This window comes from Lutra lutra, chromosome 8, assembly GCF_902655055.1.
Source record: "Lutra lutra chromosome 8, mLutLut1.2, whole genome shotgun sequence".
Classification (NCBI taxonomy): Eukaryota; Metazoa; Chordata; class Mammalia; order Carnivora; family Mustelidae; genus Lutra; species Lutra lutra.
The window spans coordinates 108,422,687-108,440,111 of NC_062285.1; the positions used below are offsets into that span (position 1 = coordinate 108,422,687).

Genomic DNA, 17,425 nt, shown 5'->3' on the forward strand with positions numbered 1-17,425 from the left:
TATAGATACGAGGGGTTACATTGAAGAGCAATAAAGCAGGGATGGTGCTTGATGCAGAAGACACAGCATATGTCTGAAGGATAGTTCAAGGGCAGAATTAGGACCATAGCTGGAAACTCTGAGAAGATAGTTCTGGCTCCATGGGGGGAACATTATAACTTATGAGAGCCATCAGCTTATGAAATGAATGCCCATTGAAGATTTTTCAACTGTGGGTTTGTAAGGATGCTAGAAGGAATTCAAGTATTGGTAATGGAAGAGGGCTGATCTGGGCAACCATGATCATTTCTAATGTAAAGGAACAGTCATTTTGTCCTCCTTTCTCTTGAACCTACAGAGAAGTGTAGAATTTTTAAAACTATAATTATCTAGATTATTATTTGGCTCTACTTCTCAATTTTAGAACCTGAAATGTGTTACTACATTATCCCGATCTTTTTCAATCATACTGTAATTCCTGTGAGGTAGGAATAGATCTCTACTCCATTGGACTGAAAAAAATGGAAGTTCAGAATTTCCATGTGATTCTCTGGGTCAGAAATTTTCAACATTCATAGTAGGAAAAGAACTTGAAAAGTCCAGCTCTTTCAACTTCTAAGTCAGGACTTTCAATTATAGATATTATAGTCTGTTTGTCTTCAGGATGCTCTTAAACTTCGTTTTAAAATGTAGGCTCTGGGGCGCCTGGGTGGCACAGTTGGTTAAACCACCGACTCTTGGTTTCGCCTCAGGTCCCGATCCCAAGGCTGTGGGATCAAGGGCTGCTTTTATGAGCCTCCACACTCAGCACAGAGTCAGCTTGAGATTCTTTCTTCCTCTCCCCCTGCCCCTCCCACTCATTGTCTCACTTTCTGTCTCTCTCAAATAAATACCAAAATAATGCTTAAAAAAAAAATAAAGGTAGGTCCGGAGGAAATTGTTAAATGTCATCTGTGATATTTTTTTCAGTGAACACTGAAAGGGGAGTTAAAAATATGTGATAGGTCGAATTGGTAAGAGGTCTGTAGTTATTTTTTATTATTGTAATTAAAGCTGTTCAGAAGAGGGCAATGAACTGGGTTGATTGTGTTGTAGCATTCTATATTTAATCACTTCATAACTTCAAGAGTAATTTTAAAAATTAATAATGAACTAAGTAATGGTATTGCCTTGATTTGAAATACATTTTTGAAAATACATTTTTGTTAGCTTTTCCAAAATTTCATTGAGATGCAATTATGTTTAATGCTTAAGACCAAAATATTTTATTAAAATATCAATAGTTGTGTCCCTTTATTGTTCCAAGGACAGCACAGACATTTCACAGATAGATAATTAGAACATGATATTTCTAAATGTCATTCCAAACTATTTCATTTCTTACCTGTGATTTTTTATTTTTAAATTTGCTATTACAATGTGTCTAATAGGTTAATATTATTTAATCTTTTAAACTTCACACCTGTGTGTATTTTATGTGCAATATATTTGCAAGCTTTTTAGAATTAAAACTTCATCGTGAATAGAAAGGGAAAACCAGGAAAGGGAGTCTTTAAGCTTATAAGCAAAGAATAAAGGAAAAATTAAAGGATTAATGTATTTCCAAAAGAAATACAGTTAAAGGACAAAGAGTTAAATGATAGGAAATAATTTCCATAAAATCACAAGATAAAACATCCATCTACTTAAGACATGAGAAGCTGTAAAACTACAAGGAAAACAGATCATAAAGACCAAGGGATATGAACGAGTAATTCCCCAAAAAGGAAATATAACAGATTTTAAAAGATAAGTAAATACAGAATTTCATTAGAAATAAAGAGATTCACATTCAAATAACAACATATTCCCTTAAGTTACTCTAGCATTTATTCTCAATAATTCTCATGAAAACATATGTTAAGAAAATATTTTTCTTCTGTGTTTAAGATTATCAACAAAAGCCTGTAATTGGAGCACAGCATTGCTATTTGTTAGAGGCAAATATGGAAAAGCATCTAAGTACTTGAAAAAGGAAAATGATTAAATACATTAGTGTTATTTCTATTTGATGAAATATTTAAAATCCTAAGTTAAATTTGTAAAGAACATATAATAACAGTCAGCTGCCTATGTTACTGTACGTGAAGAATGATTAAATTTTACAAAATAACTACAGCGTCAGGAGAGCAACACAAGGGGCATCTGGGTGACTCAGTTAAGCATCCAACTCTTGATTTTGATTCAGGTCATGATCTCAGGGTCATGAGATCAAGCCCAGTGTCAGGCTCTGTGCTGGTTGTGGAGTCTGCTTGGGATTCTCTCTCTCCCTTTGCCCCTTCCAACTCCACACACAGACTCTCTCAAGAAAGAAGAAGAAGAAAGAAAAGAAAACCAAACAAGCTATGTTAATAGTTGTTCTAGGTTTTTGCACTCTGGCAGCCCTTTTTTTTTTGGCAGGGGTGGGGGAGAGAGGCTTACTTTCTATTTTATATTTTCTTTAACATGTACATTATGAAGGAATATATACTTGATAAAATGTGAAAAAATAAGTGACTTAGGGGCGCCTGGGTGGCTCAGTGAGTTAAAGCCTCTGCCTTTGGCTGAGGTCATGGTCCCAGGGTCCTGGGATTGAGCCCCTCATCGGGTTCTCTGCTCAGCAGGGAGCCTGCTTCGCCTGCCTCTCTGCCTCCTTGTGATCTCTCTGTCAAATAAAAATAAATAAAATCTTAAAAAAAAAGAGTGACTTAAACTATCATTCAGATAGTTTATAGAAAATTATAGTAAACAAGTAATTATCCAAAAATTATTTAACTGAACTCAACATGTAAAATTTAAGATATAAAAATTAAATGAGAAAGGAATGAAAAGCAAAAGGCATCTTGCCTGAATTCTCTGTTAAATACCACATTTCCATCATGAAATCATCAAATGTAACAGTAACACAAGCATTTACTTAGGACCTTTTTGTCCTGAGAAATTCTCAGGGAATTTTTCATTTAATCCCCACAAAAGCCAAGTGGGGAGTTTACCAGACTGTCTCCATTTTGCAGATGAGGAAAGTGAAGTCATCAAGCTATAAGGTAAATTCCCCAAGATCTCAGAGCCAGTTAATAGTAGAGGCAACATTTGAACCAAGGTATTCCTGAACATTACACTGCACTGTCTCTTAATCAATAGAGGAGATAAAGAGATGCTTACATGCTCTGTTGGTAGGTTTATTGATACATAAAATATGTATCAGATACACGGAAAGTTGAGAACCACTCCCCCACCTTTTTTTTATTACCATCAACTTAGATGTTAGGAGTTGAGCATATGGATTTGGGGAGGACAAAAACATTCAGACCATTGCACCCACCATATTTTATCATAAGTCTAAAAAAAATACTATTGATTCTGTCATTCTAAAATATACGATGTGGGGCACCTGGATGGCTCAGTGGGTTAAGCCTCTGTCTTTAAGTCATGATCCCGGGTCCTGGGATCAAGCCCCACATCAGGCTTTCTGCTCATCGGGGAGCCTGTTTCTCCCCACCCCCCCCACTCCCCTGGCCTGCCTCTCTGCCTACTTGTGATCTCGATCCATCAAATAAATAAATAAATAAAATCTTTAAAAAAACAAATAGATAAAATATACAACGATTATAAGATGTTTCACAATATTAGGTTGATTAAATCAATTTGAGTAATATGGTATGACCTGACTCCAGCATTTTGAGAATTTACATGAAGAAAAGCGTTTGGTGTCATGCTGGGCACATCTGTCCTCATTAATGCTAGTGCTATTATTGAAACTCAGTGCTCACCAATTATGTCTCTGCACCAGTGCTGGGTGTTTTTATGTATCTTTTGTTGTTGCAGTAATCCAACACTGTGCAGAAATAATACTGTCCTGATTTTACAGATGTGGGATTTAAGGTATCAAGAGTGTATGTGACAATATTGAAGGCCCAGCAAGTTGGCAAAGGAAGGATTTGAACTTCCTTTGACTCTTCAGCCTGTGATACGTTTCTGGTTTGCCTTGTGTTTTTAAAGGATACTCTTATCAGATGTAAGCCTGGTGGGTCCCCAATGGTGGCAAAGCCCCCGAAGGCTGAGGTTTTGGCAGATAGGTGGTGGAGAAAGCCATGGAGCTCTCATAATCATGTACTTAGAGGCCTCAGGAAGGGAGGGCAGCCTGAGGTCTTCAAGAGGCAAAGAGAGCATGAAGGGTGGAGAGAGAGAGAAGGAGCTCATGTAAGGAGGAGTGAAAGAAAGGACGAGGAGACAGGGCACCAGACCTCACCCCACCTAGCGTACTGACATTTTCTCATTTATTCCTTCTGATAACACAGGCAGGTTATATCTGTTTGCAAAGTGAAGAGACTGTGGCTCAAAATCAAAGAATCATGAAAATAAACACAGTGGCCTTGCTCCGGAGAGTCCCACGCGGGCTGCAGTGCCCCACACGAAGATGGCCCATCAGTATTTTTACTATGAAAGAGTGACTAGAGAAGAATTTGCTGACCTTTAGTTTTTACTCTTTCCTTTTCTCATCTCTGCTCCCAGTTTTTGCATGGGACTAGAATCCACTTTGTTTTAAATTGTAACTACGTGATGCAGTTAAGTCCGGTCTTAGTTCATTTGGGCTGCTGTAACAACATAGCTTATATGAGTGGTTTAGGAACAAGAGAAGTTTATTTTTTATGGTTCTGGAGGCTCCAAGTCCCAGATCATACTGTGGGCAGATTCAGTGTCTGGTGAGGCCTACTTCCCCGTTAATGGTCTTCTCACTGTGCCCTCACATGGTTGGCAGGGACAAGGTAGCTCTCTGGGGTCCTTCTATCAGGACACTAATCCCATTCAGGAGAACTCCTGATTTCAAAACTTGAACTGGGATTGGGGGAGGGGGAGGAGGCACAAACATTCAGACTGTAGCAACAATTTACGTATACGCATTCTTTTGAATCTATCTTTGTTCAGGACACCAGAAGCCACAAAAGCAGGATGATAAGAACTGAGTTAAGCATTAGATTAGGGAGTAGAGGGTGCAGGGGATTTTGGAATGAGGCTCTCCTCGCCTCTCTGTTGATTACTCCTTGAGTGTGCTGTACCTTTTGCTAGCCTCTCTGTTCCTCAAATTATTAATCTGGAGATGATTGCAAATGTCTCAAGTTGTGAGGATTCAATTTTATAAAATAACTAGCGTGTCATATATCCTCAATAACTTGTAACAATGGCCATCTATTTTTAAATATAATAGAACCCATAATAATATCTTGGAGAATGAACAAATCGTTAGAGAAAGTTTTGAATAAAGTATATGAAAAAAAGACAGAAATTAGGGGAAGAGGAGACAAAAATCTAGATTTTAAGAAAAAGAGGAATCTGTCTCCATCAATATCCGGACAGAAAAGGAGTAATTGTTTGCAAGAAGAATGGATATTATAAGTAACAAGTAATTGGGAACAGAGAGAGAGGGGGGTGGGGGGACGGTGGGGAAGCAAGGAAGGCAGAGAGGGGAAAAAAAGAGAGATACTGTTTTTCCCATCTTAGCTATTTGATTTAGCAATTGAATGCACTTTGAGATTCTTGTTTATGTTCTGCCTTCCTCTTAATTGAAAACAATTGTTCTGAAGTTAGCTACCCTGTCATTAACTCTTCTGTGCCTCAGTGACATGTCTGTAAATGAATACCTCAGAAGAGCCCGTTGAGATGGTGTGGGAGGGCAAGGAGAAGACGTGGAGGTCCTCCGAGGAAGAGGATGTGAGCATCTGGCCCTTGGCACCACCGGCCCACATTCTCATTACCACCCCAAGTTCGTCTCAGAGGCACACTCCCTTCCTTACCGACTTTCCCTGTGTTGGAGCCCTCACGTCTGTTGCGTCTCTTTCCTTGCATTGCCCTTGTCTAAAAAATGACACTGCCCATCTCTGTATCTTTGAGTAGGTCCCAACCTCATTGGATTATGTTTTGCTCTTCGTCTTTAGATGGTGAAACTCTTTAGATTGTTTGAAACCTAGCATAAACTTGTTTTCCTTTCTATGTGCACTTGATCGCTATTAAATCTATGTATTACTTAAACCTGTAGTGGGGTGTGCTGCTTCTCCCTCTCTGCCCCTCCCCCACTCCTTCTTTCCCTAATGTCTTTACCTCCTCCCCAACCCCGCCTCTTGTCCTCCTTGCTTCCCTCTACTTCCCGCTCTCCATCTGACAGTCTTCTAACTCCCTCAATGCTTTTTCTGGCATCTCATAACCCTTTTGGAAAGAGTCAGGGGAGAAATAAATGCAGTAAAGCATCCCTAGCCTTCCTGACCTCCTTTCTGCTTGAGCACAGAGCCCTGGCCTGCTGTTCCTCTAATCTCCTTTGCAGTAGACACCTTCCTTGCCACCTGTCCATTTCAGGGCAAATTTTTGGTCTCATGTTCACATAGGGACAGATCTGGGCCCTCCCAACCTCAAAGTGAGCAGTCTGGATTGCTCTCCTGGGCATCCTTTCCCTGTTCATCTGGCCCACCTGTTTTCTTGGCCAGTAACTACGCACATTTATCACATTGGGTTTGTCTCAATAAACCAGAGCTGTTATTAAGTCAAGCTGCCAAGAGCACAAAAACACAAAGCAACAAAACTAATAGAAGGGAAGTGAAGAGAGATTGGTTTTATGTATTTTTTTAAGGATTTACTTATTTGAGAGAGAGAAAATGCATGCATGAGAGCAGGGGGAAGGGGCAAAGGGAGGAGAGAGATAGTCTTATGCAGGGCCTTGAATAAGGCTCAATCTCAAGAGCCTGAAATCATGACCTGAGCCAAAATCAAGAATCAGATGCTTAGCTGTTGAACTGGCTGAGCCACCCAGGTGCCATGAGAGAGACTGGTTTTAAAGAGGAAGAGCAGGGGTGCCTGGCTGGCTCAGTTGGTAAAGCATATGGCTCTTGATCTGAAGGTCATAAGTTCATGTCTCATGTTGGGCATAGAGATTACTTTAAAAAAGAAAAAGAAGGTGTGCTTGGGTGGCACAGTTGGTTAAGTGGCTGTCTTTGGCTCAGGTTGTGAACCCAGGGTACAGGGATCAAGCCTCCACATCCACTCCCTGCTCAGTATGGAGCCTGCTTCTCCCTCGCTCCTGTCCCTCCCCTCCCTCATGCTCTCTCTTGTGCACTCTATCTCAAAAAAATAAAATCTTTAAAAAAAAAGAAAAAAGGATTAAGAACATAGCTAAAAATGCAAGGGATTCTCAGACATTCAAGAAGCCTCCCTTCAGAGAAGCAAAAGAGATGATTCCCTTCCACATTTTAATTCTCCCGGGTCTAATTAGCATACATTAACAACCTCTCTTCAGCAGCATCTCCTTTGGACAGGTGGTCTAAATCCTGAGCATTGCATTATTCCCTACCCTGTCTCATCAGGAGTGTGTTATACATCTTCCTTAACGGAAAACTCCATAAAGGGCTTGCTTCCATTCTACCTGATCCACCTGTCTCGTTACCCATAGATACCACCAAAATCAGCCCAGATATTTCCATCTTCCAGGCTCTTTCCTTGCTCCAACCATCTGAATCTTTGAGAAAGTTTAGACAAGTGCTTCTGGCTATTTTTTATGACCTGGCTGCTGATTATATGACTGGAGCCACTGTGTAAAAATTCAAGTTGTCGTTTTTACTCTATGTATATTCAATTTTAATTATAAGTTGTTATAATTATAAGTTGTGCAAAACCAAACAAACATTTACTTCCATCCAGATATGATGCACTTAGCCTGTGAGACCTTGCATCTCCTCAAGTTTATATCAAGTTTATATCTCCTCTAGTTTATATCTCAAGTTTATATATGTATTTGTGCTTAAACTATCTCCATAATCTTCTCTTTTCTCTACTAAATTGGAACTGATTCAAGGATAAGTGTTGCATTCATCCTCCCCCTCCTCTACTACAAGTATCGCTACATCTTATGTGTGTTAAGCACAGTATACATTTCTTGGGTTGGATACGATAATCTATAGTTTCTTCCTTTTCCCAGACCATTGAATTTATTCCACAGTACAATAGCATATAATAGATTCTAGCCAAATTGCATAGTTTGGACTGTTTTGGAATTAAGGTATCTTTGAAGGCATGATTGATGTCTGGACATTCCGAGATCTAAACCAGGGCTGCCATGTTGCTTATATTCCAGAGATACTGTTCATAGAGACCTCCCCATGAATGGCAACCTTGAAAATTTTACAATACCCAGCATGTGGCCATTTATTGCAACCCTGCCTAAAATCACTCTAAGGTGAGACGATGTGAATAGGCAAGCACCCGGTGACCTATGCTGGCTGAAGTCTTGTTCTTGCAGATGAAGGAAGTAGCCACATGGGGACCTAGGTAATTCAGTCCTGTTAGTAAATGTGTAATGACTAAATCCCCACAGTGTGCCAAGAAGGAAGAGAGTGAGCCACTGTGGTAGCTGGGGGAAGGGCACTCCAGGTGGAGGGAGTGGCAAATAAACACTCCATACCAGGAGTCTTTATTCCTCCAGTGTGTTAGACAACACGAGGCCAGTGTACATGGAATAAGTGACCAAGAGGGAGTGTTGAGGGAGACAAAGGAGATGAGGTCAGAGAATGGGCTAAGAGATTGTGGGAGGAACACCCTGCTGACTCTTTTGGGCTGTTTAGTCCAGTATAAGGACAGTCATCTTCCCTAGGTCAGGGGTAGAATGATGGGCACTGACTCCCATTTTTTTTTTTTAAGATTTTATTTATTTATTTGACAGAGAGAGATCACAAGTAGACAGAGAGGCAGGCAGAGAGAGAGAGAGAGAGGGAAGCAGGCTCCCCGCCGAGCAGAGAGCCCGATGCGGGACTCGATTCCAGGACCCTGAGATCATGACCTGAGCCGAAGGCAGCGGCTTAACCCACTGAGCCACCCAGGCGCCCATGACTCCCATTTTATTTATTTTTTTTTTTTAAGATTTTATTTATTTATTTATTTGACAGAGAGAGATCACAAGCAGATGGAGAGGCAGGCAGAGAAAGAGAGAGAGGGAAGCAGGCTCCCTGCTGAGCAGAGAGCCCGATGAGGGCCTCGATCCCAGGACCCTGAGATCATGACCTGAGCCGAAGGCAGCGGCTTAACCCACTGAGCCACCCAGGCGCCCGCATGACTCCCATTTTAATAGGATCATTCTGACTGCTATTTTGGGAATACCCTGTAGTTCAAGGGCAGAAGTATGGAGACCCGTTAGGAGGTTATTGCTGCAATCCAGAGTGACATGATGGCTTAGGACAAGGTGATAGTGGTTAAGAGTCAGTCAATTCTGGATCTGCTTAGATGGTCTGATGTCTTCTGCCAAGGGGAACTATTTAATGCAAATATTAAGTTCTAGCTGTTATTTGATAAATAAGATTTTCATTTGTCTTTGAACATTTTTTAAAGCTACCTGTGAATGATTTTTTTCCCCAGAGAGAATTGTATCATCATGACACCTATTACAGTTTGTCCTTAATTTACTTGCATTGATCACAAGAGTGGATTTTTCATATATTTTAGTAAGAAATGCCAATCCCAACTAATACGGGGAGTTTATGTACAAAACTTTTACAAAACAGTATTTGAGCCTAGGCTTAAGGCCAGCTTACATTGTTATGGATTTCTACCTTTCAGGCAATTTTTTAAAGCCAGGAATTAATGAAGGATTGATCTTCACTAGCTTATCATATTGAAATGTTGGTAAAAATCCAAGTAGTTTAAATGGTTCAGTTAGAGAATTGTCCAGAGAAGAAATGGTATAACTGTAATACGGAAGCACTTGAGTCTAGAATATCAACTGGTTTTTTCCCTCTTCCTTTTTTAGCCTGTGGGGAGACTTAACACTCTTTGAATCAGGACCTCTAGAAAATGCTTTCTTTTTAAATATCGTTTTCTGTATTTCTCTACTCAGTTACTTTTTTTTTTCTTTATAATTTTTGCCTTTGTTCTCCTTTTGAATGAAGACAGTTAAATAAGATGATGATAATTAACTTGGGTAAGACAAATTATAAATCAAACAAATAGTGATAAAGTATGATAGCACAAGATATACATGAGAACAAAATGTACTTTACTTAAGATTTCCATGTTTCTTTATATGAAATTCTGCTCAATTATTGAACACCAAGAATGTGTTTGTTTACTGTATGTGAGAGAGAAGTGATTTCTCACAACTGTTCTACATATGAAAGATAAAATTCTTAAATATCCTTATGTTAAGAATTTGCGAGAGTAAACTTATATTTATTGCATGTATCTTACTCATACAGATGTATCTTTCTATCTGTACACATATGTGTAACCTGGTCATTGTTCTTTGTAATATAGGGAAGGACATGCCACATGTTGTTTATTAACCAGAAGAGCTTAATCTAACGGGTGGCTAATCCCACATGGGGCATCCAGAGTACGGTACAAAACAATTATTTTGTTCCCATCAGACACTGGTTCTCAAACTATGGACAGTGGAGTAGCAGCATCAGTAGGAAGTTGTTAAAAATGCAAATCATGTTCATTCCTCATTTGTCAAATGAATTTGTCAGAGGAATGATTATACACTTGGGGCGTGGGGGAACAATCTCTTCGACAAATAATGTTGGGAGGACTGGACAGCAACATGCCAAAGGCTGAAACTAGACCACTGTCTTTCACCATACACAAAAGTAAACTCAAAATGGATAAAGACCTAAATGTGAAACCTGCAATCATAAAAATTCTAGAAAAGAACACATGAAGTAATCTCTGACGTTGGCCATAGCAACATTTTTCTAGGTATGTTTCCTGAGGCAAGGGAAATAAGAGCAAAAATAAACTGTTGGGACTACATCAAAATAAAAAGCTTCTGCACAGCAAAAGAAACAGTCTAGAATACTAAAAGGCAACCTACTGAATGGGAGAAGATATTTGCAAATGACATATCTGATGAAGGGTTAGTATCCAAATGATAGAAAGAGCTTATACAGCTCAAGAGCCAAAGACCAAAAAATCCAATTAAAAAATGGGTGAAAGACATAAACAGACATTTCTCCAGAGAAGACATCCAGATGGCCAACAGGCACATGAAAAGATGATCAACATCACTTATCATCAGGGAAACGCAAATCAGAACTACAATGAGCTATCACCTCACATCTGTCAGAGTGGCTAAAATCAGCAACCCAAGAAACAACATGTTTTGGCGAGAATGTGGAGAAAATGGAGCCTGCATGCCCTGTTGGTGGGAATGCAAACTGATGCAGTCCTGTTGTAAACGGCATGGAGGTTCCTCAGAAAGTTAAAAATAGAACTACCCTATGATACAGTAATCACACTAGTTGGTATTTCCCCAAAGAATATGAGAACACTAATTCAAAAGGATGGATATGCTCCTGTGTTTATTGAAACATTATTTATAATAGCCAAACTGTGGAAGCAGCCCCAGTGTCCATTGATAGATGAATAGATAAAGAAGAGGTGGCATATTTTATATATATACGTATATGTGTGTGTGTGTGTGTGTGTGTGTGTATTATTTATATATTTATATATATTTTACATTATATATATAATATTCTGCCATAAAAAATGAAATCTTACCGTTTGCAACAACATGGTTAGAGCTAGAGAGAATAATTCTAAGCAAAGTGAGTCAGAGAAGGAAAAATATGATTTCATTCACATGTAGAATTTAAAAAACAAAACAAACAAGCAAAGGAAAAAGACAAACCAAGAAACAGACTCTTAACTACAGAGAACAAACTGATGTTTACCAGAAAGGGGTGGTTGGGGGGGCGCGGGTGATAGGGATTGAAGAGTACACTTATCTAAAAAAAAAAAAAAAAAGTCTTGGGCTCTACCCCAAACCCACTGAATTTGAAACTCTGGGGTTGGGGCCTAGCTCTGTTCTGTTGGACTTTCCAGATGATTCTGTTGTGCACTAAGGCTATGAGCCACTGAAAAATGTAACCTTTCACCCCTTTTCAGAATCCACCATTGTAGATGGGCTCCTTCAAGTGCCCGCTTTCCCTTCCACTCCCCATACTTCCCTGGCTCCTCCTTGTAGTTCCGTTCACCACCAAAGGCCAAGTAGCTGCTCCAACCCACTGAGCCTTGGCATGTGGCTCCAACTTGGTGGGCTTTCCATAGATGTGCACTTTCTTCAGTAAAGAACACCTGAGTCTCTCTTGTTAATATTGATCACTTTCAGCCAACAGTCATTCAAAGACACTATATAAAATGATTTACTATCCAGTAGTGATAAAGATGAGAGGATTGGGGCACCTGGGTGGCTCAGTGGGTTAAAGCCTCTGCCTTTGGCTTGGGTCATGATCTCAGGGTCCTGGGATAGAGCCCCACATCAGGCTCTCTGCTCAGTGGGGAGCCTGCTTCCCCTCCTCCGCCCCCGCCCTGCCTCTCTGCCTACTTGTGATCTCTCTTTGTCAAATAAATAAATAAAATCTTAAAAAAAAAAAATGAGAGGATTGACACCCACATCCTGTCCCATATGCTTGAAGTCGGAAGGCCATACTGAGGCAATTCTGCTTTATACCCCTTTATTCCTGTCTCATGAATAATACCATTCCCTTTTATTCTTTTAAGTGCTCTGGTCTAGATGGTAAATTATATTGCAGTGAACTAATCATAAGCAATTCTAATACTGTTGGGAAGCAGTCAGAGAAAGATTGACCAGGAAGGAAATGTTTTATGGCTTAAAAACAAAAGATACCCAGTCACAATAGGCAGGCAGGACAGACTGGTGATTGGGATGGGACAAGAGAAGCCTTTAGAGCCTGAGAGTTGAGGATAAATAAGGATGTGAAACAGCAGGTTACATTAAGAGAGGCAGTGTCTGGTGGGAACAGTAATAGATGGCGCTGGTAGAAAAGTGACTTCAGGCAAAGTCTTTCAGAAGAAGTAAGGGCAGATTTTGTCTCATTATTCCCCCAATAATATATCATGAGTGGCTCTTTGGATCATTATTAAGAAGAAACCTAGTGTGTCTTTGTTTCCCTATTTATGTTGGTTCTCTGTATTTGAAATGCTTATCGCTCCGTTTTCCATCAATTCTGGGCTATATTTCAAACAAACAATCATTATATAACATAGCAGAATAATAATTCACTTTCAACTTTGGTTCACATTTTCAAGTTTAGTGGAAAAAAAAAAAGACACCAAACGGTCCACACTGCATAATATTTTATGTCTTTATCATAGCAGAACACTAATGCTGGAATATTGAGATCTATGGCCTGCCGAGAACAGAATGGGGGGAATTATGCAAATACCTAACTAATATGTTGTGATATTGTTTTTCTGAATGTTAATATGATGAATGAATTCTGTTAAAAATGATCATATGGGGATTTTTTCTGTTACTGTTTTGTAAAAATTACGGGTTTCATGTGGTTTAGGGACCTTGCAAACTGTCTGTAAATTGCATTTTGGACAATAAAGTGACTTAAAGCTTAAGAAAGTTTTGGAAATTATGATAAAAATTGTATATTCAATTTTCTACAACTGGTTAATGTTATTATCCGTTGTTGTTGATGTTGTTGCACATTAATGATGGGTTTGGCATCCATGAGGCTTGAAAGGCTTTGCCCTTGGGACATTGCACATAAACTGACCTTTTAGGCCGTTGAGCCTCATTATCTTCAACACAGAAGCTTCTTGTCATGGTCCTCTGTTTCTATGTGGACAGTACAGATACCATGTCCCTGTTTTCTCTTTCTTTTTTACCAGAGCTAGTGTGTTTTCTTTACCCTGTATACTCTGGAGTAATGAATTTTGCTAAATAACCTTCATTATTCTTTATTCAGTTAATTGTTGCATTTTCCTACTATTAATACAGAACACATTTCAGAGTTAATAGCTATCTGGAAAGGAAAAGTAACTGTCAATAAACTCCTACATTATCTTTTGTTTAAATATCACATAATTAATTAACATACCTTTTAATGCTTTTACTTAGACATTATTCTTTGAAGGTAGGTAGCAATTAATATTATGTTTTAATTTTTAAAACCTGTAATCAGAGTAATTAACTGAAGAATAGATTTAGTCTGGTATCCTTTACTAAGATCTATATGATGAGATATTATTTTGCATTATGCCATAGAGTGTTTAATTCTTGTTTTACTGTCTTTAAACAGCATTACTTTCAGCTCAATCTCCTATCAATATATTTATAGTTAATGTGCACACGAGTTTCATAAGTAATGTGTTTTCCTGTTTATAAATGAAACCACAGTTGGCCTTTGAGCAGCATGAGGGCTAGGAGCACGATCCCCACACAGTTAAAAATCTGTATATAATTTTGACACCCCCCAAATTTAACTACTAATAGCCTACTGTTGACTAGAAACCTTCCTGATAACATAGACTGTTAACACATATCTATGTGTTAACATGCTGTATTATTAGAATAAAGTAAGCTATAGAAAAAATGTTGAGAAAATCACTAAGGAAAGGAAAATACATTTATAGTACTGTACTCTATTTATGGGGGGGGAACCCTACATGTAAATGGGTCCATACAGTTCAAATCTGTGTTGTTCGAGGGTCAACTGTATTTACAAATCAGTGTTCTTAATAATTTTCTGACCTAACAATTATGTTTGAGACCTGAGAAAGGCACAGAATGTTAGGGGATAGACTAAGAAAGTGATGTACAACTTTTTGTAGAAATAGCTAAGTTGTCTCTAAGTCCTGGTCTTAAAAGTCTGTCACCTCATTTTATTAAGTCGGCTTATCGTTACACACCATTTCTTTGCAATTCACGTTTATATATGAGCAGAATCTGTGGCTTATTATAAATTCTTAAAACAGAAAATGGCCTCTTGTGTTTTAAGGACTAGTGCTTTGGTTTAGAAGACAATTTGTAATATGTATTAGATAAGCAGTAAATAATGGGCTCCTTCAAACCACCACCATCAGGGAGGATTCACCATTTACCATTTCTAAATGTGTTTTTCCCTGTGTAGCTCAGGGCTTGCAAATCATTTTTATAACTTTTTCTCATATTGTTAAAATCTTGAACTTTAAGCAAACAGGAAACCCAAAGCAAAAAGAAATAATCATTAGCCCACAACTCAGCAAGCCCAAAAGTTACGTGAATAATTTCAGCATCTCTCTTTTATGCACTGATTTAGTTTTCATTTGAATATCTTTTTCAGAAAGGGCTTAGCATCATTACTTTTGCTGTTACTAAATCCCCGCCTATAAAACAAAGAGAAAAACAGCCTGTTCTTTTTTTTTTAAGATTTTATTTATTTATTTGATATATAGAGAGAGATTACAAATAGGCAGAGAGGCAGGCAGACAGAGAGAGGGAAGCAGGTTCCCTGCTGAGCAGAGAGCCCGATACGGGGGCTCGATCCCAGGACCCCGAGATCATGACCTGAGGTGAAGGCAGAGCCTTAACCCACTGAGCCACCCTGGCACCCCAAAACTTGGACCAAATTCTTTTTTTTTTTTTTTGTCTTTATGGGTTTTGGGAATAACACTACATACCAGTTCTTGAGGTATAGTTTCAAAGAGTAGTATGGCTCTGTGTGGAATAATTCTAACCTTGCAAAGCTGACCTTCACGCTATCTCAAAAATGTGAACGTGTTAATATTTGCTCCATGTTTATTAGTCAGTCTAATTAAAAGTAAGTAAATGTTCTGTGGACCTTTATATGTTCTTCCAATAATTTTAGTGCTGCTTAAGTATAAGAAGTTTATACATCTCAATATAGATAGCCCTGTCTGTACATATGGATCAGAAACAGAAGCTGTTTTAAATGGCCAATAATAAAAATCAATTCAACTCTTAATTGTAATATATCTTCAGCTGTATCCATTTTATTTCTTTGTTCAATAGTCTATACAGGATTTGTTTTTTAAGGAAAAAAAAAAACAAAACTTTGTGAATATACCAGACAGATGCATTGGGATGTCCTGTAAAGAAGGTAATGGCATAGAAAACAGGACCAAGTAACAAGATGTAGATGAGCAGCACATATAAATTTTAGCTTCGGATCACGTTTACCACTCTATTTTTCTCTGTAGTGACTTTATTTGTTTTGCAGGATTAGAGCAGTAGTTTCCAAGTTGAAGCTCACTTGGTTTTATACTTTGCAGGTCAGTTTCTTCTGGAAGAAGCTCGCCTCATAGAAGCAGCTGAGATGGCAAAGAAAGCCGCTGAGTTGGACAGCACAGAGTTTGATGTGGTCTTCAGTGCTGCGCACATGCTCAGGTGAGTTTTGCCCCTGTGCCTTAGAAGACCAACACTGCAGCTTTGGGAAAGGATTTAGGTAGACTAAGTCCCCTGTCATACTCCCTTATTCCACATTCTTTTTTTTTTTTTTTAAATCTTATTTATTTATTTGAGAGAGAAACAGTGAACGAGAGCATGAGAGAGGAGAAGCAGACTCCCTGTGGAGCTGGGAGCCCGATGCGGGACTTGATCCTGGTATTCCAGGATCATGACCTGAGCCGTTGCTTAACCAACTGAGCCACCCAGGTGCCCCTTATTCCACATTCTTGAAGTGAGTTATGCTGTTTTACCACGCTAATGTCGGTCAGGAGTATTTTATTCGTTACAGTTTATGTGCACAGTATGTAGGGGATGTAAGCCTTCAGGACTCTGAAAATTACCAAGGACCATTTTCCTTTCCTTTCAAATATCACTATAAAATTGAAAAAAAATTAAAAAATTAAAATTAATAACTGTTTAAAGGTCTAAAACAAACATTATGTTGATTGGTCAACTGCATCTCAGTATTTGTGTTTTATATTAATTATATTGAATATGGCATGTGAATGCACTTTATTATGTTTGGTGGTAGAGAGAACTGTCAAGTACAAATATACCTAAGGGCTAGCAAAGCCTCAAAATGGTGCTGTATTTAACACTGTTGCTACGTATGGGAACAATGTATCTTTGTAGGCCTTTTAGTACTTCTATTTTCAGAAGGATAGTCTGAAGTCTGATTATTATAATAGCAAAACAATTAAAAGTTAGATCAACAATTTTTGTTGTGAATATAAAAAGAAAGTTACTGCATCCATGAGTGGTGTTTTAGATTAAAGGAGAGTGGTTTTAAGAAACTCAAATGATTTATACAGTTTTTTCAAAAGGACTATTTGTTCTGTTAGCAATATGTATACCCCTTCTCCCGTTCTCTTACGTGAATTTCACTCGATTAAATCTTCACCTAAATGCTTCATAAACTGACATCCGAACTATGGGCTCTGTGTTTGGCTCTAGGAATAGGTTTGTAATTATGTAGATTATTCTTACAAGGGAAGAAAAATACCAGAGGAATGGCTTCACAGTTCAATGGCTTTAATACTACTTTTCAAGAAAAGTAGTTTTGTTTACTTTTGAGATCCTTTTAGATTTATCTGCAGTTGTAAGAAATAATATGGAGCGATCCCCTGTACCATTTATTCAGTTTCCCCAATGGTGATATATTGTAGAATGACAATGCAGTATCAAAAGCAGGAT

At 38.5% G+C, this 17,425-nt stretch overlaps 1 protein-coding gene across 1 annotated transcript in view; it reads left to right on the forward strand.

Moving 5' to 3' along the window:
* TMTC2 (transmembrane O-mannosyltransferase targeting cadherins 2) overlaps positions 1 to 17,425 on the forward strand; it is a 432,486-nt gene that overhangs the window by 340,375 nt on the left and 74,686 nt on the right. The window contains 1 exon segment of the mRNA XM_047741689.1: positions 16,057 to 16,171. Within this exon segment, the coding sequence (XP_047597645.1) occupies positions 16,057 to 16,171 (115 nt within the window).